The 26,202-nt window shown below is 36.0% G+C and overlaps 1 protein-coding gene across 1 annotated transcript in view; it reads right to left on the bottom strand.

Moving 5' to 3' along the window:
- Gabra2 (gamma-aminobutyric acid type A receptor subunit alpha2) overlaps positions 1 to 26,202 on the bottom strand; it is a 136,585-nt gene that overhangs the window by 72,843 nt on the left and 37,540 nt on the right. Inside the window, exon 3 of the mRNA XM_051198333.1 lies at positions 9,608 to 9,675. Coding sequence (XP_051054290.1) covers positions 9,608 to 9,675 — 68 coding nt within the window. The remainder of the gene's footprint in view (positions 1 to 9,607; positions 9,676 to 26,202) is intronic.

Raw genomic sequence — 26,202 nt, 5'->3', positions numbered from 1 at the left:
ACAAAGAAAACTAAAAAAATCAAAGATTGTTACCTTATTTAAATGCTATAAAACATAAGTCCATTCAATAAATCTAAATTTAATGCAGTTGGAAATATGAGCACATTTTAATGTTCAATGTAATATGTAAAGATTTCCACCAAATGAGAGTATGTCTTGAGCATACTAAATACTTTCCTCATTGAAACTTCTTGGGTTTTATTCCCTGATTACACTAAAGTATTTCAAGTAAAATTCAGATTTATTTAAAATTTGCTCTATTCTTCATGGTTACATAATTAACTGTAATTTTTTTCACCATCTTAATGCTTGCAAAGAATGGACAAAATTCATGGAAATAGAAGATTATTGAAATTTATTATCACTGCTATTTAAAAAAACACTTTCATAGAGTTTATCAGAAATAATATAACTGTGTTTTCCTTTATCTCTCACTTTTGTCCTGCCATCCCTTACCCACCTCTCTGGTTTACTCTATAAACAGAGACTCACAGTATATGTGGCCCAGATGGCTTTGAATTTGTGTCCCTGTTCCTTCAGCTTCAGTAGTATTGATATTAGGTGTGAATGCCACACACACTCAGTTGATACTGAGTATTTTTTTTTCTTAAATCACAAAATACAAAGCACAGGCTATCAGAAATGAGTTATAAATATATATGTTTTTTTCATGAGATATTTATATGAAAATATTCCCTTCAAAAATTCATTATAATAACTTACTTCTTATATTCATAATATAGTAAGTGAAAGTGTTGAAGAATTACTGATATCTGGTCATTTGATAGCATTTTGTCTTTCTATTCTAGCCAGTAGTATGACACCAAAAGTAACCATTACACACACATCATATGTTTATTATGCTACCAGTTTTTCCTTTTTTCATTTTTTCGAGGGTTTTCTAGCTTTTAAATATAGTACTTGATAAAATTTTGCCTTTCCATGTTTTCTCTACATAGAATTTAAGTATTTACCTACATATCTAAAATTTGTAAGCATTTACTAAAACTAGGCTCACTAAAACAAGGAGGATTTTTAATACAAACTCAATTTACAACCAGCCTGAGACTTGAGTACGTGCCATCATTTGAACTTTCATTGATCTATGGAACATGACAGATTAGTATCTCAGGTCACCAGCTCTGGTGTAGCAAAGTAGATGTCACCATTTACTTGGCTCTGAAGTCAATCCCTAACAATGGAGGGAAAAAACAAACAATAAAATCAAAAACAGGTAATGGATGGACAGGAGAAGCTTGGGTTCCACAGCATGTTTTCCTATTACTCCAAAATTGTCCCTGTGTCTCAGGACTGTTGTGAGGAAAGGACCCATTAGATTGTCACTTTGAAAGGATTTTAAAGACCTCACCATGTTTGGGTTAACACGCTGTCAAAAGTGAAGCTCTCCCTTCTGCTTCCCAACTCCCCACCCTGTCTACCACCAAAATCATAGAATTAAGTGATGTAGAAGGTTCATTTTGTTACCAGGAAAAGCAAATTAGTTTTACTGTAAAAGTGGGAATTCTGCTCACTCACAGAAGTCAGAGATGTCATGAAATGAATGTTTACAAGCACCAGAAAAGGATGAATGTTTTATTTTCTTTTGTTTGTACATTCAGGTAGAAAATATTCAAATTTTACCCTTCTGTACTCTTAGATTGAGGGAAGAAATTGGGAAGAGATGAGAATGTGGGAAGAACTGGACAAACAACTAACAAAGGCATCTCTTTTGATTCTCATTCCCTGGAACTTAAGGCATTAGGATTAGAAGTAGAGGGTACCTGAAGGCTGAAAGAGATTCTGAAACTCTCAGGTGACAGAGATGCAGCGTGTGATAAAAGAGGTGCACATTGGGGGAAAAGGAAGCAAGGCAGATAGGTAGCTGGTAGATACGGCAAAATCTGACATGTTGATAACAAGGAAAAAATATTTCTGGTAGATTGTCTATTACAGAGCATTGTAGGTAGCCATAGAAATAGAGGAATGATTGCTAACATTTTTACAAATAATACAAATTTGTCTTACTCCGCCAATTTACTCATGATATCTATCTATCTATCTATCTATCTATCTATCTATCTATCTATCTATATATCATTTCAACAAAATCAAAAAACTTCAACACAGTAGTTTTATTTGTTGTGGTTTGCATGTGCTTCTTGTGTGTGTAAACTGTATGACAAGGCAACCACATTCTTTGGTGACATGAGGATATCATCATGTAATGCCACTGTTAGTGAGAAGCAAATACCAATGAAACTCATAAGTCATATGGAAGTCAAGCAAGTACCTTAATTCCAGGAAATACTCACCAATAATACAATTGTTTTACATAAATTATAATTGTATATATGTACCTACCTATATACAATTGTATAATTGAATATAGGTAGAACATTTGAAGAAGAAAATAAGAAGAGGTATATAATGAGCTCATATAAACATTAAAGCTGGAGCTGTCTGCCGCAGAAAAACCAAAATCACATCCTCAATTCTCTTCTCATGTGGCCAGACATTATATACATATATATATATATATATATATATATATATATATATATATAAAATTATGTGACAATAATAACACATACTTAACTCTAAATTATTGCCAGTTTCTAATCAGTTAAAAAAAAATACATATTTGGCCCCGAACTCCCTGGGTTGGCCCCTGATCCTGCTGCTCCTGTGTCCTGTCCCCATCAAGAGCACACTTGGAGCTCTGATACACCCCCACACACCCCCACCACGAGCCTCCCCCCAACCCTGTGCCCTACCCTGCCCACTGTCCTGCTGCTCTGGTTGAGCACTGGGACAGAGGTTGGAGCCAACAGTCCACCCTACTTCAGAGACTCCTAAGAGCAACTCTGAAAAATGGAGACCTGCCTATCCATGAGGAACCACCCATAATTTCTACCTGCTTGGTCTCTGACCCCACCTCCAGTCCTCTGCTGGAGTCCCAGTCCCCTCCCAGAAATCTGCCTATCTCAGCTGGTCCACTCTGAGTACCTGCTGGCAAGATCCTTGATGCCCAAATCAGGGCCTCTGCTAAAGAAAGAGGCCTCAGCTGGAGAGTCCCAGTTTCCAGTGAGATCCGACTATCCTGCAATACCTTCCCAAGTTTCAGCTCAGCCTTTGTTCTCTTCTGCCAGCCATTGGCTAGAGCCATTGGCTAGTGGCATCTTCTACTGGATCCTCAGCCCTGACCCCATCCCTGGGAGAGACCTCCTAGAGAGATTGGACCACCCAGAGCTACAGATATTGAATCTCTAACCCAAATAAGCCCACCAGGGAAGTACCATAGAGAGAAGGGGAGACCCCACCAACATCTACTGGAAGAAGCTATGGGAAGACAGCAATACAAGAAAACATCTAACAACAGAAAGACAAGCATGACACCACCAGAATCTAGGGAATCTACACCAACTAGAACGGAACACAGAACAAAGAGGAAGCAGAATTAAAAATTACCATCATAAAAATGATAGAGGCCCTCAAAGAAGATGTGAGAAAATCCCTTAAAGTAATGGAGGAAAAAACAAACAAAAAAGTAGAAGAAATGAACAAATTCCTTAAGGAAAGTACAGAAAGCCAAGAAAAAAACAATTAAACGGTTCAAGACTTGAAAACTGAAATAGAGAAAATAAAGGCAACACAAACTGAAGGAATGCTAGAAATAGAAAAACTAAGCAAAATATCGGGAACAACAGACACAAGCATAACTAACAGAATTAAAGAGATGGAAGAGAGAATCTCAGGCACAGAAGATAAACTAGAAGAAATAGAATTCATTGAAGAAAATTATAAATTCAACAAATCCTTAACACAAAACATCCAGGAAATGTGGGACACCGTGAAAAGGCCAAATCTAAGAATAATAGGCATAGAGGAAGGTGAGGAAGCCCAGCTCAAAGGTGCCAAAAACATATTCAACAAAATCATCGAGGAAAACTTTCCAAATCTGAAGAAGAACATGCCCATGAAAGTACAAGAAGCATACTGAACCCCAAATATGCTGGACCAAAGAAAAATGACCTCTCGACATATAATAATCAAAACACCTAGCATACAGAATAAAGAAAGAATATTAAGAGCACCAAAGGAAGAAAGGACAGGTAACATATAAAGGCAGACCTATCAAAATTACACATGACTTCTCCATGGAAACCCTCAAGGCCAGAAGGTCCTGGATAGATGTTATAAAAGTATTAAGAGAACACAGATGCCAGCCTAGGCTACTATATCCAGCAAAACTCTCAATCACTATAGATGGAGAAAACAAGATACTTAATGACAAAACCAGATTTTCCCAATATGTATCTACAAATCCAGTCCTACAGAAAGTATTGGAAGGAAAACTCCAACCCAAGAAAGTAACTACGCCCCCAAAAATGTAGGCAACAGTTAATCCAACTACACCAGAAACCAAGGGTAAAGCAGAACTAATATATGCACAATACCACTGCCAACAACAGACCTAAATCAAACAAGCATCAACAATCAATGGTCCTTACTCACCCTCAACATTAATGGTCTTAACTCACCTATAAAAAGACACAGGCTAACAAAATGGATAAGAAGACAGAATCCATCCTTCTGCTGCATACAAGAAACACATCTAAGATCCAAAGATAGACATTACTTCAGGGTAAAGGGTTAGGAAAAGATTTTCCAATCAAATGGAACCAAGAAGCAAGCAGGCTATCCTAATATCTAACAAGTTAGACTTCAAAATTAATCAGAAGAAATGAAGACAGTCATTTCGTATTCATCGCAAGAGAAACCCATCATCACAAAGTCTCAGTTCTGAACATCTATGCCCCTACATTCATAAATGAAATGCTACTAAATCTAAAATCTAAATATAAAACCTCACACACTTATAGTGAGAGACTTCAACACACTCTCAACACTAGACAGGACCACTAATCAGAAACTCAACAAAGAAACAAAAGATCTAACAGAAGTTATGTCTCAACTGGGGATAACTGACCTCTCCAGAACATTCCATCCAAACACAAAAGAATACACCTTCTTCTCTGCTCCACATGGAACCTTCTCTAAAATCGACCACATACTAACCTCAACAGATACAAGAAAATAGGAATACTCCCCTGTATCTTATCAGACCACCATGCGTTAAAATTGGAATTCAACAACAACACAAATAGCAGAAAACCTGCAAACTCATGGAAACTGAAAAATGTGTAATTGCACCACTCCAGGGTCAAAGAAGAAATAAAGAAAGAAATTAAAGACTTTCTAAGATTCAACGAGAATGAGGATACAACATACCCGAACATATAGGACACCTTGAAAGCAGTGTTACAAGGGAAGTTCATTGCACTAAGTGCCCATATGAAGAAAATAGAGGATAGTCAGATAAGAGAATTAACAGTGCAACTGAAAGCCTTAGAACAGAGAGAAGCGAATACACCCCGCAGGAGTAGATGCCAGGAAGTAATCAACTTGAGGGCTGAAATCAACAAAATGGAAACCATGAAAATAATACAAAAAAATCAATGAAACTAAGAGTTGGTTTTTTGAGAAAATCAACAAGATAGACAGACCTTTATCCAAATTAACAAAAAAGCACAGAGAGAACATGCAAATTAACAAAATCAGAAATGAAAAGGGGAACATAACAACAGACACAGAAGAAATCCAGACAATTTTCAGGTCATACTTTGAAAATCTGTATTCCACAAAAATTGAAAATTCAAAGGAAATGGACAAATTTCTGGATAACTATCACATATCAAAATTAAATCAAGAACAGACAAGCAACTTACATAGGCCTATAACCCACAATGAAATAGAAGCAGTCATCGAAAGCCTTCCAACCAAAAAAAGTCCAGGGCCAGATGGACTCAGAGCAGAATTCTATCAGACATTCAAGGAAGAACTAATATCACTACTCCTCAAACTATTCCACAAGATAGAAACAGAAGGTTCACTGCCAAACTCTTTTTATGAGGCCACAATAACTTTGGTACCCAAGCCTCACAAAGACACAACTAAGAAAGAAAACTACAGACCAATATCCCTGATGAACATCGATGCAAAAATACTCAATGAAATACTGGCAAACTGAATTCAAGAACACATCAGAGAAATCATCCACCATGACCAAGTAGGCTTCTTCCCTGGGTTGCAGGGATGGTTTAACATACAAAAATCTATCGACGTGGTCCACCATATAAACAAATGGAAAAAGAAAAACCATATGATTATCTCCCTAGATGCGGAAAAAGCCTTCGACAAAATTCAACACCTTTTCATGATAAAGGTCTTGGAGAGGTCATGGATAACAGGAACATACCTAAACATAATAAGAGCAATATACAGCAAACCAACTGCCAACATCAAACTGAATGGAGAGAAACTTAAGCCAATTCCTCTAAAACCAGGAACAAGACAAGGCTGCTCTCTCTCTCCATATCTCTTCAATATCATACTAGAAGTTCTAGCTAATGCTATAAGAAAACAAAAGGAGATCAAGGGATCCAAATTGGAAAGGAAGAAGTCAAACTGTCTCTATTTGCAGATGATATGATAGTTTACATAAGTGACCCAATAAACTCTACCAGGGAAGTCCTACAGCTGATAAACACCTTCAGCAAACTAGCAGGATACAAGATAAACTCAAAAAAAAATCAGTAGCCCTACTTTTTTCAGATGAAAAAGAGACAGAGAAAGAAATCAGAGAAACATCACCCCTTACATTAGCCACAAGCAACATAACGTATATTGGTGTAATGCTTACCAAATAAGTAAAAGACCTATATAATAAGAACTTTGTGGCTCTAAAGAAAGAAATTAAAGAAGATACCAAAAATGGAAAGATCTCCAAAGCTCTGGGATAGGTAGGATAAACATAGTAAAAATGGCAATCTTGCCAAAAGCAATCTACAGATTCAATGCAATCCCCATTAAAATCCCACCACAATTCTTTACCGAACTTGAAAGGATATTAATCAACATTATATGGAAAAACAAAAAAAACCCAGGATAGCCAAAACAACCCTATACATAAAAATAGACAGGTAGACCAATGGAATCAAATTGAAAATCCTGATATCAACACACACACCTATGAACAACTGATTTTCGACAATATAGCTAAAATTATACAATGGGGCGAAGACAGCATCTTCAACAAATGGTGCTGGCACAATTGGATGATGGTGTATCAAAGACTGCAGATAGACCCATGTCTGTCACCATGCACAAAACACAAGTCCAAATGGATCAAAGACCTCAACATCAATCCAGCCACATTGAACATCTTAGAAGAGAAAGATGGAGGTACCCTTAACAAATTGGTATAGGAGACCGCTTCCTGAACATAACTCCAGGGGCACAGACACTGAGAGAAACAATTAATAAATGGGACCTCTTCAAACTTAGAAGCTTCTGTAAGGCAAAGGACACAGTGGACAAGACCAAACGGCAGCCCACAGACTGGGAAATGATTTTCACCAATCCTATATCAGACAAAGGTCTCTAAATATACAAAGTACTCAAGAAACTAGTCAACACAACACCAAATAACCCTATTACAAAATGGGGTCCAGAACTGAAGAAAGTATTCTCAATAGAGGAAATCAAAAATGCTGAAAGACACTTAAGTAAATGCTCCACATCATTAGCTATCAGGGAAATGCAAATCAAAACAACTTTGAGATACCATCTTACCCCTGCCAGAATGGCTAAAATTAGAAACACAAAGATGACTTATGTTGGAGAGGATGTGGAGAAAGTGGAACACTTCTCCACTGCTGGTGGGAGTGCAAACTCATACAGCCATTTTGGAGATCAGTATGGCGGTTCCTCAGGAAAATGGGAATTAGTTTACCACAGGACCTGGCAATCCCCCTCTTAGGCATATACCCAAAGGATTCACATCCATGCAACAAAGACATCTGTTCAACCATGTTCATAGTAGCACTATTTGTAATAGCTAGAACCTGGAAGCAACCTAGATGCCCCTCATTTGAAGAATGGATAATGAAGATGTGGCACAGCTACACAATGGAATACTACTCTGCAAAAAATATTAATGGTATCTTGAAATTCGCAGGCAAGTGGATGGCACTTGAAGAAACCATCCTGAATGAGGTAACCCAGTCACAAAAAGAGGAACACAGTATGTACTCACTCATATATGGATTTTAGACCTAGATCAAAGGATCACCAGCCTATAATTCACACCACCAGAGGAACTAGGATACAAGGTGTATTCTAAGTGATTCATATAAAGTGTCTCACAGAACTGGGAAGGGACAAGCCCTCCAGAGCTCAGGGGAAGTGTGGGGGGCAGCAAATGGAGAGAGAAGTAGGATAAAATGAGGGGGAGGAAATGAAAACATGTGGGACAGGAAGATTGAGTTTGGTTAGGAATAGAAGACATGAAAGAGAGAGAGAGAGAGACAGAGACAGAGACAGAGAGAGAGAACATAAAAGAGGGAGCCAATATTGGTTTGAAGATAAAATTGAACACAAAGAAAGGTCTAGAGAACTACAAGACTGCAGCCAACTAACAATGTGAGCTTCCATGGAAAGGCTATCATAAATGTTCTTTCCGGAGAGTGAGATCAACAAATAACTTATCCATGGGCCCTCAACTAATGCCTGCTGGAAACAGGATCAAACACCCATACATAAACACTGAGTCGAACTAGAACCCAGATGCAGATGGAGAGGACAAGACCATGAGGCTGAAACACATAGAGACAGCTTACCTGAACAAGGAGGAGCTAAAGGCCACTAGACTGATAGCTGGGAAACAGGCATGGGACTGACTCAGGCCCCCTTGAATATGGGTCTCAGCCAGAAGGACTGAGTAATCTAAGGGAACCTCAAACAGTGGAGCCAGGATGTATCCCTGGTACACAAAAGGACTTTGCGAACACATCCCCCATGGAGGGATAACTGCCTTAATCTAGAGACAGGAGAGAAGCCCTAGTCCCTACTTCACATGACCTGTCAGATTTACATGACCCCAACTGGATGGCATTCTCCTATATATGGAATTGGGGTGGGGGATGGGAGGGGAGGGTGGTTAGAGTACATGTGAGAGGCCAGAGAGGGTAAAAGGGAGGGAAGGAGGGAGGGGAGGAGAGAGGGAGGGAAGGAGGGAGGAAGGAAGGGAGGGAGAGGGAACTGGGATCGACATGTAAAATAATAAATTAAATTAAAAAAAAATGCTCTGACTCCAAAATTTAAGTTGAAGGACAAGTTATTGGGGAAAAGGATTTCTATTTTTGTTTCCACAGAAAATGAAAAGCTGTGGATTCCTTTCAAACTAATGTGGTTTAATCAAGCTAGACTGCCTGAAACAGAGTACCAGGTGATTCTACATTCAAAACAGCTGGACCAAGCAGTTTACAGACTACAGCCAGGATTTCTGTATCTTCTTAGAATCCCCCATGACAGCACCCCTTACCAGCAGGAAGTAGTTTGGAAAGAACGACGCCCTAATTCCCAAATATTGTCTATAAATGTTTGTTTTCATTTAAATGGACTTGGTTATATAAAATATACATACATATATATATATATATGATAAACATATTTGATGTATAAAAATAAAATAAAATAAACTTACCATATCTGTATCTGATACTGGGCCAAAACTTGTCACGTAGATGTTAGTGAAGACTTCAGTAATACTGTCTAATATGAAAAGAAAAAATTGGACATAAATTTAAATAGTGAAATCTTCAAGAGGGAAAAGGATCTGAGTACTTGGTATGATAAGGAAGTGAGTGATCACGACAGTGTCATTTTCCAAGCAGTCATCACAAATAAAATAATTTATGCCTCGAATTACTTTCATTGTTCTCTATAGAAGGCATGTTTGGTTACAATTTCTATTTAAACGTTATATTTTTCATTATGAATAACTTCTTAGAATCCTTCTAAAGTAAATCAGTTGAACAAATTTATCATTGACACCAACAATAGAGCTTGCCTATTATTTAATACTCTAAATTTGATGATTAATCTAATATTCCATATGTCATTTAAGGGTGGCTAAGGTTCGTAGTTTACACACAAGAATAATTATTCAGCTTAAAAGTAAATATATCATTCCACAAAATTAAGAAAACACATTGTTCATCATTAGAAATCAATGTGACTCATATATATATATATATATATATATATAACTCTAATACTTAATAGCATACAAAATAAAAGCAAAAGCAAATAACTTAATTTTCTATATTGTTTTGTTTCCAGTAAACTTGGTTAATAAGTTCTTTATACCAGCTAAAATTTAAGGTTCAAGTGAGTTGGATCCTAAAATTATGTACCCTATTTATTGTAACACTATTAACAGAATTCACCAATTAAATAGATGATTTAGATATTAAAATTTAAGTTAAAACATTAAAAGACATCATTTCCATTGCCATGGGTTAAATATTATAATATTTGTAATTTCACACGAACACTAGGCATTTCCCATCTAATAAGGGGGATTGATTTATGAAGGGATCACATTCATAGTACTTTGAAACAAGAAGATACTCTTTTTAAATAGAAGAATTTTGATACATATAATATATATATATATATATATATATATATGCACAATAAACTGAAATATTATCATACCTAGTATGGCAGACAGGTCCTGGCTTTAAAACCCAACTGCTCTGATTTCTGAATCTTCACACTAACCCATGTGCTGTACTACACTGGATAATAGAATTGAGAGTAAATGTATGTCCACTTACTCAGTGAAAGCACACCAATTAACATATTTATTCTACTTTATTCTGTATGCTATTTCATTTCTTAAACTATATTTATTAACTCTATTATGTAGATACCTCAGCGCATAAATCAATACAATTGCTCCACTGTGACACCTGTCTCAAACACATATTTAGGGTCAAGTTCCCGGGCATGGAACCTGTGCAGAACTACAAGATCCCATGATTAGAAAAGTCCTATTCTTGATTTAGATTTTGTTCCTGCTCTCCAAAATCCTGGTATTAATTTTTTAGCAAAGGTAATGAATTTCCATTTTGAACTGAACTTGATAGTAACTTGAACTGACTATGATAGTAGCATACTATCATAATACTGTCCTATATATGTGTTAGTATAAAAATTATAAAATAAAACCCAATAATTTATTTTCCTCTTATACTGAATCAATCATGCTATGATATTTATTCAATACACAAATGAAATAAACTTCAAATAATATAAACATCCAATTAAAACATTCCAGGGAAGAGTAATTACAGTATTAAGGAGTTTTTGCATTAACTAGCGAAAATTATTCCCTTGAGTATGACTAGCAAAGTTGGGAAAGAGAGATGACAAAAATGTATAATGCTAAAGATGTGAACAATGTTCTCTTTTATGTTAATGACAATTGATGTGTAAAGGGCACTGTCAGCATATGGTAGCTGACAACTGGGAGCACAAAGTGAAAGATACGATGAGTCTCAGAGGTCTAAGTGTATAAGAGATGCCACAAAGACAAAATACAGATGTGCAAAGTTACTTGAAAGAAAACAAATGGCTGTAGGTTTTATGACATCATAGATCTTGCTGAATAATATGTGCACTAGAAGGGATTTAACTATAGACATAGAAAGAAGGGGAAATTCACCGAGGCAGTCATTGCTGTTGTCAGTTATCTCTATGCCATCTGAACCTAGGAAATGTGGCTTTGGAACAGAGGTTTGAGGATTTTGGTGGGGATGGATGTATAGAAGAATAATGCAGCAATGTAAATTAATGACATATTTTAGTTACAATGGCAAACATTTAATAACATCTAACAACTTTCCTAGGTTATATATGCAAATTGAAATGCTGGCTTATGATATCACAAAAGAGGAATAGCATAAAAGAGAAATGAGACTATACAGATAAAATTATGTATGAGTCATATGACATGGATTTGGCAAAAGGAGTTTGTAAGGTATTCCATGTTTGTGTCTATAGATTAGAACATGTTAAAATTGTATTGTTCATGTATGTTACAGCATTTTGATTCATTAGATTTATGGATATCACAAAGTAATCAAAGGTACTTGCTGGCTAGTGGAAACTTTGATCTTTGCATCTTAGGAACCATGAGTCATGTTGTCATGGTGTTCTCAGTGAACACCCTAAGTGATTTCCTAAGTCAGTCTTCACACTGGCTACAATCCTTTTTCTCCCAAGCTTCACCAATTGCTTCTCTACATTGATGTCTCTAAGTGTTTCTGCTCTCCAGCCATGCTTGATTGGTGAAGTTTACAGTCCCAGTCATGAATTCTCTCCTAATGGGAATACATTGAGTCCAATTAAGCTGCTGTTGGTTACAACCAAGATAAAAACACCACTAAGTTAGTATTGGATCAAAATTGCTAGGATTCGCTGGTGAGTTTGAAGGCTCTACAAGTGAGCAGAATTATGATTTTTTTTCTCCCTTGGCAGCTTGTGTAGCACCTTTGGATACTATGAGAGCTAGTCCTTAGAAAGGAGTCTTCCAACTCACTTCTGGCTAGATTACTCCAAGTTCTGCATCAAACTGTGGGCTATCTTCAAAAAAGGAGTCTTCACTACATGTTCAGGGAAGCAACCCAATGCAACGGCAATCCTCTATATTTGGAGTCTCTTTAATTACCCTGATGAACAACTCAAAAGCAGGCAGGGTTTACATACACACACACACACACACACACACACACACACACACACTTTAAGTGCTTTTAAGAAAAATAAAGGGTCACTTTTTTCAGATACACTTATGTGTTAATTATCTATCATTTTTCCTTCTTCCTCTGTACTTTTTTCTTTCTTCTCCCAGTAATACCCCATTTTCTGTTTCTTTTTCATAGCACCTATGTTTAGTACAGCCTTTTCTCCCTTCCTAGTATGCTCCCTTTCTTTTTCAGAGTTCCTACAAGCCACTTCAAGTTTTATACTTAAATCTGAAGATTTTGAGATAAGATCCATAAAAAAAAATGTGGGAACATATGGCAATTGCTGTACGAACCAGAGAACCAGGATGCCTGTGGTCCTCTAAACATGACTTAGAAAGCTGCACCCATGAAGTTTCAACAATATGGGATCTAAATAAGACAGGCAATAAATAGCTATTGAGTGATAGGTGAAAAATCAGTGGTCTCCAGGGGCCAGCCCCATGTTTGATTAGAAAATCATAAGTGGAATTTTTAGAGAACTGTTTGTTTTCTAATAAGACAGAACCAAAGAAGGTCTGTATTTTGGGTGCATGGGAAGATGGAAAGGATTTGGCAGATATGAGAGGAGGAAAAACCACAATCAGAATATATTATATGAAAATAATATATTTTCAAATTAAAATTTTAAGAAAATAAATAAAGATTGATATCTGAGAGTAAAATGTAAGCAAAGCAAAATGTCCATGAAGATTGAACATCATGAAGATCAGCATATGCAGATGAGGAAAACATCACACAGGAATAAAAGTCAGAAGTGTGTGTCAAAGAATGAACCAATCCACTATAATTAGGAAAACAAGGTCACTATATTTATGGCAGCATGAACATGCCAGGAGAAACTTGAATCATAAAGTAATATCTAATTAGAAATGCTATGTTCCCTGTTTAATTGTGGCTAAGCTGGGCAGAGGAGAATGTATTCATTCTATTATCTAATACTGTAGAAAATGTTTAGAATAAAGAGAGGTATGAGACAGACAAGAAAAGTCAAAACAAGCAGAAAGCCTATTGGTCTCATTTTTTGTTTGTTTTAAGTAATGTTAGTGAAATCGACTTTTTGATCTGACAAGTAGAGCTGAGACTGAAAATGAATGATTTCTGTAGGGTTGTACCAATGTAAGACAGTGTGATGGAAAGTAAATCGATGGTGAGACATGAGGAGAGAGAGTAGAGAACACTCCTTTTAAAAGCTTGTCAAAATGTATTTCTAGTGAACTCTATTAGTCAGCTGATGTTGTGTAATGCAGTATACAATACCCTTCAAATAGGACAAAACAATTCTAATGCTTGGCACAGTAATAACAAGTTTTCCATAAAAGAAGAATAATTTTGGAGATTATTCTTTGTAATGTCTTCTTTCCCATACTTTTCCAGAACATAAATTCTAAAATTTATTTTCTCATAATAAATATATTTAAGATTAGAAATAATAGAAACTATGCAATAGGATGAAATACAATAGGTCTAAGAGATTTCACATGCAACAAATGAACTTACTGTAGTCAACTATTTAAATCTAATCAATCAATTAGCTCAGTTATGGTAAAAACTCTTACTCCTTTACTTCCCTGTTATGGAATCCCAGGAACCTGCTACAGCCCTGGCTATATGTAGTTGAACTGGAAAAATGTTTAAGTACCATTTTCTATGTATTACATTATTCACATTTCTAATTGTTATGATATTAACCAAAATTCAATAAATACTGAATACTGGTGAACATGGAATAATCATCTTCAGAATATTTTCAATTTCATTTCATGTTAATGGAAACACATTCATAATAGGCACTTCAGAAATTTGTCAACAACTGATGGACACAAATCAATTTTCTACAACTGTAGACTGACTCTATATTATCTATGAATGTGGATTTTGTAGAAAGTGTTACTTTTAGTCACTATAGATTTTTTTCTTGGATGAATTATGAGGCTATTACCAATCTCTCTGCATCCCGTGATTGACACCATAGCTTTAAATTTTCAAGTGTTTAAGGGTCTAGATGAATTATCTACTGTGATTTAAGCATATAGTCATTCAAATACAGAGATGAAGGTGAAAGGAAATGAAGGTATTTAATATGCACTTCAGGGCATGCATCTTTGCAACAATAATTATATTCTGCCACAATAATCTATACTACAAAGACCTATCACATATTCTGCTATTGTTAATAAAGCAATGACCATAAGATTATGGGAATGCTGCTGCAATCCCTTTATCTGTCAGTATATCCTTTGACTTTTTGAAAAATATTTAGAGCTGCAACTTAAATAATATGAAATATATAAAGTGTAAAATGTAACCTTTAGAATTGTATGATTTTTTTTGTAGCAAGTGAGTCACACGTCTCCCTTCCACAAGCATCTGAAAACAATTATTTACTTATTCATTGATTAGCCTTGCATCTCTATAGATATTTTCCAGTGGCCTAAATTTCATTGAACAGAGTCTACTCAATTCCTCATTTTTTAGAATATTTGCCTGATGAAATATATGTATTTAATTACTCTTTGAGAAAGTCTCTTACTGTAGCCCAAGTTGTCCTGGTAAGCAGACCTTAAACTCACTATGATCCTCTTGAATACACAGATTACAGGTGTGAACTACTATCTATAACTAAGATAATAAATGCATTTTCTCAGTTCCATTTGCATTCATGTCAAAATATTTTAAAACTCCCATTTTATGTTGTTCTTTTAGATTTTGCCCTTATACATGCTGAAAAAATATTCATCTCTCTCTGTGTGTGTGTGTGTGTGTGTGTGTGTGTTTGTGAGTAGGCATGTGTGTGTATGTGGGTGAATGACTTTATCATTTTTTCAAATTAATTTTGGTTTTGATTTCTAATTTCAATCTTTTGTGATTAAAAAGTACACAACCTATGATTTTATTTTTCTTAAATTCATTGCACCTGACTTTTGGCCTAAAATTAGTGTGCTTAGATTTGGATCTATGTGGAGAGTAGTGGAATGGGTATTATTGTCATGAACATGGCTATGTCAAAGACCCTAATTTTCAAGACTCAATGGAATGGCATCATTTTCCTGGGTTAGCCCACAGGAATGTCAAAACCATCTGTGTTAGGATGAGTAAAGATGTTTACAAACTTTGATATTTAGCTAAAACCAATGCATAAAGGCACTGTGGGCAGCTTCTCACAGATAATGGCAACCAGAGTCTATTTCCTATAGAGATTAGCTATCCCAGCTCTGCTATTCATGCTATATAATAACCTGAAGAGTTTTCAGGCATCCCCACCAGAACCCACCAGATCCCAGCTTCTATGGTATCACTTCATTTCTTGTTGTCCCATTCAGGTCGATCCCTAAGCAGTTGTCAAAAATCTGTATTCTGTTATAGTTAGCATATATGGGCCACAGATATCTATTAGGTCTCGTTGGTTTACACTATTTTCAAGTCTTCTATTTCCTTAGTAATTATCAAATGTGGGTATATAGGATCCTGAATGTTATATTTGAAATACCTATTTTTCCTTTTAAATGATTTACCATGTTTCTATGATTCCTAATTTTATTTTTATTACACAGGTATATTTTAGCATGTAATTTTAACTTCATGCCTCTGACAGAATTGTGAGTTGTTTCATTAATTATTGGTCAGGAGATTATTGCTTTAGCCTTCTTAGAATGATTTAGCTGGAATTAATGTAATACTAATAGGAGAGATGGGTCTGACCTTTGCTTGACAAAGGTGACCCCAGTGGCCTGAACCAACCAGCTCAGCTATCATCCAGATCCACATGCTGGGTCTTGTGCTGTCTCACCCTAACATCTACCCCATCAATGACCTGAAGGAGTATGTGAAGGAACTGGTCCTGCAGAAAGATAACCACAAGAACCCCATGACTGGTGCAACAGCAGGATATCTAAGAGGTATTTCTATGAGGGTTCAGTGATGAAGGTGTGCTGGAGGCACTGAACAAGACTAAAGACTCACAGCAATGAAAATTTTGTGGATAGGGCTGATTGGACAAAAGGAACAGCAGTTTTACCTAGTGTACGAATGATTATTGGGAATCCATTCCTCATAGAGGGAAACTTTCTCAGCCTAGGCCCTCTCCCAAATGATGTGACAGAATTTGATGATTCCCCCATAGAAGGCCACACCCTTTCTATGGAGCAGAAGAGGGATGGGAAGGGGGTTGGTGGGAAGCATGGGAGAATGGGAGGGAGAGGGAACTGGGATTGATATATAAAATAAGACTGTTTCTAATTTAAATATAAAAAAATAAAACAAAAGTTTGCTCCATTGACAATTTGCTCTATATGACTCTCACTCATGTGGACTGAGTCAAGGAGCATACTTCTTCAGAGCACAGCTCTAGATTTAGGTAACTTTTTAACTGAATGAGGAAAATTATAAGACAGCAAACCCTTTACTCAACTGTTCTCAGCTGCATATAACTTTCTGTTTGCTTCTCAGTGTGTGGAAACTTAAGTTGTTTTAAAAAGTGTGATATCATAGTAAAGGTCAGTTAAGTTTATACATGAAGCTGGTTTCCCTGTTTCCTCACATGAGTCATGATTCTTTAGTTGAAAACTTGACATTTCAGCTATTGTAATATGGTAAGTACAAATCAAAAACTCACCCCCACCCATCATTGTATGTATCACCATTTGCTACTTTTGCTGCCCCCCCCCCGCCTTCGCATCTTTATAAGACTACTTATGCAAAGCTATGTTCTTTTCTCTTTTAATCCACTGAAATGTTAAGTCTCTTAGCTGAAAGAAGTATGTGAATGCTCATGTGGGAGATACAATAATGTTAACAACACTCACTCCTGGGTGATTTATAGCTCTGTCTGGGCCTTCTTGCTTATACAAAAAACAAGGCCCCATTGAATGAATAAAAGATCTTTCCAGTTTTTTCCAAAGTATGTGAAATAAATCTGCCTTTTCACATGGTATTATAGATTTTCAGAAATATAAGTAAAATCTTAAGGCCTTTCCATTCCCATTACCACCTCAGTTTCACTTTTTTTTTTTTTTTTTTTCATTTTAAATTTTTTCATTGTGTTCTTCTTAACTCCAGCTGGTGTCTCTGTTAAAATAGCTGTGAACCAAAACAAAAGTTATTCATTTTTCTTTCTAGCACATGTCTTGGGAACAGTGTTACTTGCACAAAGTCAATAGTCAAGTTCAATGAAGACAAGCTTTGGGAATGGACACACAGGTCCAAAAGCAACAATTTTCTGGAGACAGTACTTTGTAAAGAAAGCTTCATTTCACTCTGCCATGATTTGTGGGGTACTGCATTTCATGACTTGACTAGTTACTGGGCTGGTAGTTTTCAAACTGAGCATGTAACACAGAAAAGTAGACAAAATAGTAAAAGTCAAAATGCCAGAAAACCAATAGATTTATTGTGATGCTTCCAGTTTTCCTTCTAAATAGTCCTGAGATTGTTAAAAGCTTCTGGTTAATCTCCAGAGATCTGTGAAAGTCAATTATATAATGTTTGTCACTGTTCTTGCTGCTTGTTTTTTTTTTCCCCCAGGGTCTGATTTCTTGAGCACCCCATTCTGCCACTCCATAAGTGTTTACCCACGGTCTCTTAAATCGTATATGAATTTGTACCACTTGACTTCATAGAAGCCTAGTTATTTCTTTATCTCACTGGAAAAAAATTCTATGCCCTTTGTATTTCTAATGCATATAATACTTGATGATCTGGTGCACCATTTTCTATTTCTTCTGCTACTGCTAAATAGTCTGTCTCATTTATATCCTGGCTATTCATCAAATACTGTTGGTTTTGCAGGCATTTGAGAGCTCCTATTTTCACATCCATAGTTTACTATTTAACTTCATTGAAGTCTATTTGTAATCTTTATTTATTTGAGCAAATATATATGTAGGATATACTATATTCTAGCCTCTTTCTAAAAACTTCGAAAAATTATATTTTGATCCCTTTTTTCAGACATCATCTTTTTTAAAAAAATAATTTTGATGAGCCCTGAACTCTGTAATTCAAAGGATATCCTCTCTTCATCATAAGTACTTCTTTATCTTCTTCACTTTATAATATAAAAATGATATCTTCCAACATTTTGTAAAATTTGCTAATAAATTATACTCACTGATTAAGATAAAAACTGAAAAAGGCAAATATAGTTCCATCAGACTCTTGACTGGGTTTATATGAAACTTAAGGCCTATTGCAGGATAGATAATAAACACTTCAGGCCAATTAACAGTGTTAAGTGAGGTGAGGTACCACTTTTAATATTGTTATTTTATACTAAAATGGGGAAGTGTGAGAAGATTAATTAAACCAGAGAACAAACCAACAAAGAATAAGAACATAATTCCACAATTTAAAGAAATCAGAAAAAAAAGAGCCAAGAATTTGTGTCAAGAAACAAAATGCATGGAGTGAAATAAGGAGAAAGAGAATATTATACCCCAAAGATGCTATGAAAAAAGTTTCTAGAAAGAAATTTCACCTCACACTGAGATTTCTACAAAGCCAATGGACAGAATAGAAAGAAAAATGATTGTTTCTAATATTGCAAATCCAGGGCAAAATCATATTAAGTATTTTTTAGCTCCCATTAAGATCCATTGCTTTCCACTCCTGTGTCTGACATAGCATCCTTGTGACTGTGGTTGCCATTTTTTAATGTACAAACCGACCATTAGCTTCCACCAACCCAAAAGCTAAGGATGACCTCAGGCAGCAGCTGAAGTAAGAAATAGAGATTCCCTTAGGCAGAGCTTGGTGAACCCTAGGGGAGATGAGGAAGAAAGAATGGAGGAGCCAGAGAAGTCAAGGACACCAGGAGAACTCAGCCCAGAATCAACTAAGCAGGGTTCATAGAGGCTCACAGAAACTGAATCAGCAACCACAGTGCCTGCATGTATCTGTGCTAGAGTCCAGCCTGAAGAGGCATTCAGGATGGGACTAAGAAGTGGGGCTGCAGCCACCTATGGCTATTTCTTAGTCTCAATGTGATCTCAATGCACCAGTGAGAAGGAAATTTATTCCTGCCTCCTCCAATACTGTGATTTCAAATATACATCAACAGAAGACCTGTTCTTAGATCTGACATGAAACTTTGTCCTTGGGCAATAAGATCTGGCCAGTGAAAATCCCATCCAGTTACTGCCTCTCCCTTCTCTCTACTACCTGTCCCTTGCTTTTATCAAGAGTGGGCCTTTACTGCATCACCACTTTGGTGAATTCCAAACTGAAGTTACACAGCTGGCTAGTAAATCAAATCTTATAATTAAACAAGCCAATTTTGAGTAGTATAAAAAAAGCAGATTTCCTTGTTCTGACACAACTCACCAAGCTGATGTACTCAAAAATATTTGAAAAGGATCCTGATTTTTTTACTTTCTTTGCTCTTTTACAACAAAAACTTCATAAAAGCATTGCCAAATGAACAAATAAAATTTAGATAACCTAAATAGGCACTGCAGAATGAAAATTGTATACCCTTTGAGGTGAGAGTTGTGTTATCCACAGACAATCAAAAAACAAAAAAGGTTATGAAGACAAGTTTTACTCTTATGAAGAATGGAGGACTGCTAAAGCTCAAAGACAGGTCAAATAATCTGGGATCTGAAAACTGGATTTAGAGATCTTGGAACCATCAACAAAGTAAGGCATGAGTGTAGAGGCCAAGTAGAATAAGGAATGTGAGAGAATATTCGAAGGTGAATTTTGATGATTTTGTTGTTTAAGGTGGATGTTAACTGATCACAAGGCCAATATACCAGAAACCCTGGTGAACAAGGGAAAATCAAATATGTAGTAACAAAAAGAGGTGTATGACAAAGAAAGACACCTGAGTAAGCCTTCATGACATCCATTGCAAGATACTGGCAAAAGATGCAGGAAAAGAAGGAGGAAAAATAGCCTGGCCATGCTAGAAATTAATAGGAGAAACAAACCAGGAATCCACAGACAACATATGATTAGTGCCAAGAACACAAATGGAGAAAGAGATGTTTCTTCAGTTAATCATATTAGAAGAATTGGCAGGCTCTATGCAAGAAAGTGATCTTGCACTCTATCTAAACCCTTACAGAAGTGACCACTCAAAACAGACTAAATCCCGACATGGTAAAAGATGTAAGGTAAATGACAGAGAATTGGCATGGGCAATGCTTTCTCTTATAGAATCATAAGATGCAATCGACAACATGAGGAAACCAGACACATTACATCATACTGAAAACTACCTAGAAAAGCCAAGACCCAGACAGATTCACTGCTAATTCTAAAAAGTTTCATAATAATAATATTCTTAATTAGCTCCACTGAAAGAGAAAGAATATCAATGAATTCATGCCATGAAGTCACTATTATCCTGTTACATAAACCAGGTAAAGACAAAGAAACACAAAGGAAAACTGCAGGTCAATTTTACTGAAAAATACAGATGCAAAATTTCTCACCAAAAAACCCCAAAAATTGCAAAGTTAATTCAGGAATACATTAAGACATCCATATATACTGATCACGTAAGTTTCATCCTGGAAACACAAGGTTGTCTCAACACATATAACTCAAAAATGTTAATATAACACTAAAATAAATTTAAACACCAAATAAACACTTAAGCATTCTAATTGATGACCAGAAAAGTACACAACAATGTTCAACAAACTTTCCTGATTAGAGTACTGAAGATATTAGGAGTCAAAGGGAAATATTTCAGATCAGTAAAGGCAATATGCAACAAAATGATTGTCAATATTAAAACCGATGAATACAAATGAAATCAAGAAGGAGACAGGATGCCCATTCCCATACCTTATTCAAAACAGTGTTCCAAGTCTTAGCTATAGCAATTAGGCAACAACAACAAAAGGTATGCAGGGGGGTCAAATAGAAAAGGAAGAAGTTAGGAAAGCAGTAGCATGTGGATCTCTGTAAGTTCCAAACCAGCCTGGTCTACAGAGCATGTTCTAGGACAGTAAAGGCTACAAAAAGAAATCCTCTGGAAAATAAAAAACAAGTTAAATTAATTAATTAATTAATAAAAGGCAGAAGTTGGACTATCCTTACGTGCAGTTAACACAATTCTATAATTAAAATTTTACTAGAAAATAATTTATATGTAGATGGCACATACATGAAAATGCCAGAACACAAAATAAATACACAAACAAATAGTAACATTTATTTTTACCAATAATGAACTCTAAGAGAAAGAAACTGGGAAAAGATAACATCCATAATATCTCAACACCAGTGCCTAGGAATTAAATAGAAGTGGGAAACAGGATGACGGGACCAGGTGGTGGTGGCACATGTATTTAATCCCAGAAGAAGGAAGATCTCTGTGAGTTCAAGGCCAGCCTGGTCTACAGAGTGAGTTCCAGAACAGGCTCCAAAGCAACACAAAGAAACACTGTCTCAAAAAAACAAGAGAGAAAAACAGAAATAAATGAAAGAAAGAAAGAAAACCAGGATAATGAGATAGAAGTAAAAGAACTCTAGAAAGAAAACTTCAAGACATTGACAACAGAAAACAAGGAAGATACTAGACAATGAATGGCCTTCCATGCTCCAGACCCGTAAGAATTAGTATAATGAAAATGGCTAATGCCAAAGTTAATCTACTGGGTTAATACATATTCATTATAATTCCAGTATCATAGTTCACAGATTTAGAAAAAAAATCCAAGAATTCATACGGAAACACAAAAAAGCACGGATATCCAAAACTATAGTACAGAGTAAGAGCACAGCTGGATGTAACATAACCCTTGACCTCAAATTATATGAACAGATTATGGTGATAAAGATAGCTGTTGCTGGCATAAAAACAGAGAGAACAATGGAACAGAATAGAGGAGCCAGAAACAAATGAAAGCAATTATTATTACTATAGATATAAACAGAGAAATTGATCAAACTGTTGGCAAGGTGTGAATAAAATAAAATAATACCCAGAAATATTATGAAATTGAAATACCTCGATAGAGTACAAACAGTTCTGTTTTAAAATGAGGAAATAAATAGACTCTACATTCTCCAAATAAGATAAGATAGCCAACAGTTATAATTCAAAATATTCAACATCCTCTAGGAAATGCAAAACACAAGACACCCTCCCATAGCTGGTAGAATGAATATTATGAAAACCACAACATGTACCAAGTACAAAGAATCGGAGCCTTCAACCTCTTGGACAGGTAACAGACAGACATTAAAGGTAAACTTAGAGGGATGCAGTGTAACAGTAATGAATGACATAGCTTAATAGATAGAGCCACTGTGGGATTAGTGAGAAACCTGGTGCTAGGTTAATTCCTAAGAATCTACAAGGATGAACCCAGTTAAGACTTACAGTGGAGAGGATGCCCAAACTAGTCTATACCTGTAATTAGGTGAATACCCCAACTCACCGTAGAGCCTTCATCCAGTAATGGATGGATCCAGAAGCCAAGATCCACAATCAAGCACCAGTCTGAACTGCAAGAATCCAGTCAAAAAGAGGAAGGATGGAATATATGAATGAGCAAAGGAAGTCAAGATCGTGATGGTGAAATCTACAGAGACAGTTGAACCCAGCTTGTGGAAACTCATTAACTATAGACCAACAGTTGTGGAGACTCCAGGGGACCAAACTTGGCTCTCTATATGTTGGAAATAGTTGTGAAACTCAAACTATATGAGAGGCTTATTAGAACCCATTTTCTATGTTGAGATGCCATGCTCTGCAGCATTAGGACTATGATATAATCCTGGTACGTTAGCTAGCTTGTTGAAACCCATTCCCTTAAGGTGGGATGTCATGCTTAGCATCAATGCATGGGAGAGGGGCTTGGCTCTGTCCCAACCTATTGTACTGGATGTTGTTGACTCCTCAAGAGACCTTTACCTGTGAGGAGGAGTGGACTGGGGTGGGTTGAGGGTGAAGTGAGGTTTGGTATAAGGAGGAGTGGAAAGAAGAACTATGGTTTGAATGTAAAATGAAATTTAAAAGAATAAATAAGTTACAAAAAAAGGTTAAGGGTTCAAGGGCACAGTCCTATGCAATAATGTCTGACTGCAGGAGACTCATCTATCTTAAAAATTGCTACAGAGAGTCTCTCTGTTAGCAAACTTTTGGGAGACTTTATCAGATCCTAGAAATGTCATCTAGGTCAAGGAGAGGCAATGCTTTATTCTTTCTGTGAAGTCTTCCTCTAACATGTAGATTCAGTTTACTCTGGGAAGGGAGCTAAATTCACAGACCTTCCTGAAGTAACACTGAAGGAAATCCATGGGGAGACCTAGAACATATTGCTTTGCATTGGTTTAATAGGATCATTTAGTTCAATTTGGTGCTAAGAAATATCTACCAAGGGCTTACTAAGTACAACACAAAGACATCCCCTGCATACCAGTTGAGGGTGAGAATGCTTCCACAGAGGAAAGGTGCATGTGATGACACAGACTATTTACAACCCTACAGGCATTATTTTATCAACCAACTGTGGCTTCCCCAGCTTAGGCCTTCCACAAGCACAGATGGTAGATTGTTTTAGAGACATATCTTTTATTATAAGTGATATTTATTCTCCTGGAAAGAGATTCTAGTGAATCTGCAGCCCACTGAGTTGTTAAAGATGAAATCTTCAGCACACACATTGTGCCACAATCCTAAGGGTCCAAAGATCAGTTAGAAAAACAGCTAAAATAGATCAAGCACAGCTGGGTGTGATAGTAGTTTTTAGTTAATTAGTCCCAATTATACTGTTCCCAAAGCCACTGATAGAAACTGGATTAACACCTGAGTAAAGAGGATTCAAATATAAAAACAATGTTTTACCTGGCTTCAATATTGATAACAAGAAGAAATAGTTTGAACATCCAACTTATAATGAGTATTAAATTTATTCAAATAAGATAGTAAAATCAAGACACACTGAAGATCTTAATGCTGTAAGATCCACGATTCTTCGGTATTACTAATGCCAAAGGCATGTAAGTAAGTTAAGATACACTACCAACATTTACAATCTTTTTATTATACCCACATAATACTACCTCTGACCACATTTATTATTATTTTGAAAAGTGCTTTTTCATTGTTTGGGGAGATAGTTCAGTCAATAAAATGCTCACCGAATAAGCATGAAGACCTGAGTGCAGATGGCCAGCTCCTACATAAATAAGAAGTGTAATAGTGTACAACAACCCTAATCCCAGTGTTTGGGAGATGGAGATAGGAGAATCCCTGAGGATGGGTAGGCAGTCAATCCAACTGAATTATCAAGCTCTGGGCTCATTAATATTTTCCCAAAACAAGGTGGAAAGCAATTGAGGAAAAACACCTTCCGCTACTTATCCTGCATATGAAAGGCCACCTAGATTATTTGTTGAGCTATAGGACAAAGAAAAAAGTATGAAAAAAAGAGGCAGACTACATCTAATTGGTTACACCAAAGTTTCATTCAAACATACACATAGACATGCAACAATTCAAAAATAAGTAAATAAATTATTGTAGAATTATGCAAAGCAATGTTGCAAGAAGATTCACTTTTTCTTAGCTTTCTGTTGTCATCTACTTATGTAATTGTCAGAAACATAATGTTGAAGCAGAGAATTCATTTCAGTTTCTTTCTTGATGAATAGTGTATGCTAATCAAGAATAAACTGGAACATAATAAATGTAGGAAAATTATTGTGATGACAAATTATGAGTTGTACTTGTCTTCTTGAGGGTAAAAAACCTTTAATGTTAGGGGTCTAGATTAAATTCTCAAAACCATTGATTTTATAAGATTATTTACTTTATTTCAAGTACAGTTGAGATTTAATATCCAACAATCCAATGTTTTTCACTCCAAAGAGGAATGCATGCAAAGCCTTTTTGGCAATATTAAAGCTGTTGCTATCTTTCCCTGAATCTCCTGGATCAGCCTCAAGAAGAAACTGTACTCATAAAACAGAGCTTATTGATATTCTCATTTGATGATAGTATCACTTTCTTCTCAACAATAACCTCAGCTTAAAGGAAGAGAATAAGAAAAATGATAGCTCCTCAAATAATTAACTTCAACACATACATCTAGATGCTGTTTCCTGGACCTAAATATATTGGGAAATATTATGAATACTCTATAGCTAATATGTAATTAGGAACTTTGAGAAACCTAAGTTACAATGCCTTGCATTCATCATATCTGCTGAATACCCAATGTGAGACAAACAAAGGAAATTTACCACCTATTAAGCTTTTAGAATATGCTCTGGTAGTTTAAATTTGTCTCCATCATCACCTTATGAATTGGATCTTACTGTATTTATTTCATCTCCTATACAAAGTTAACAGTTAAAAGGGATAAAGCTACACTGAATCATATTCCCTCTGTTTTCACATTGAAATCTCATAAGCTCTCCAGTAATAACAGGCCAATTAGTGCAGTTGTGGGGATATAACACACTAGTAAAGAACTTGTCTACCATGCACAAAGTCTAAGAATCAATCTGTAATATCACATAAAAT

The sequence above is a fragment of the Phodopus roborovskii genome, unplaced genomic scaffold (assembly GCF_943737965.1).
Source record: "Phodopus roborovskii unplaced genomic scaffold, PHOROB, whole genome shotgun sequence".
NCBI classification, from domain to species: domain Eukaryota; kingdom Metazoa; phylum Chordata; class Mammalia; order Rodentia; family Cricetidae; genus Phodopus; species Phodopus roborovskii.
Note: the sequence above shows the minus strand (reverse complement) of the source record. Positions and strands in the feature narration are given on the sequence as shown.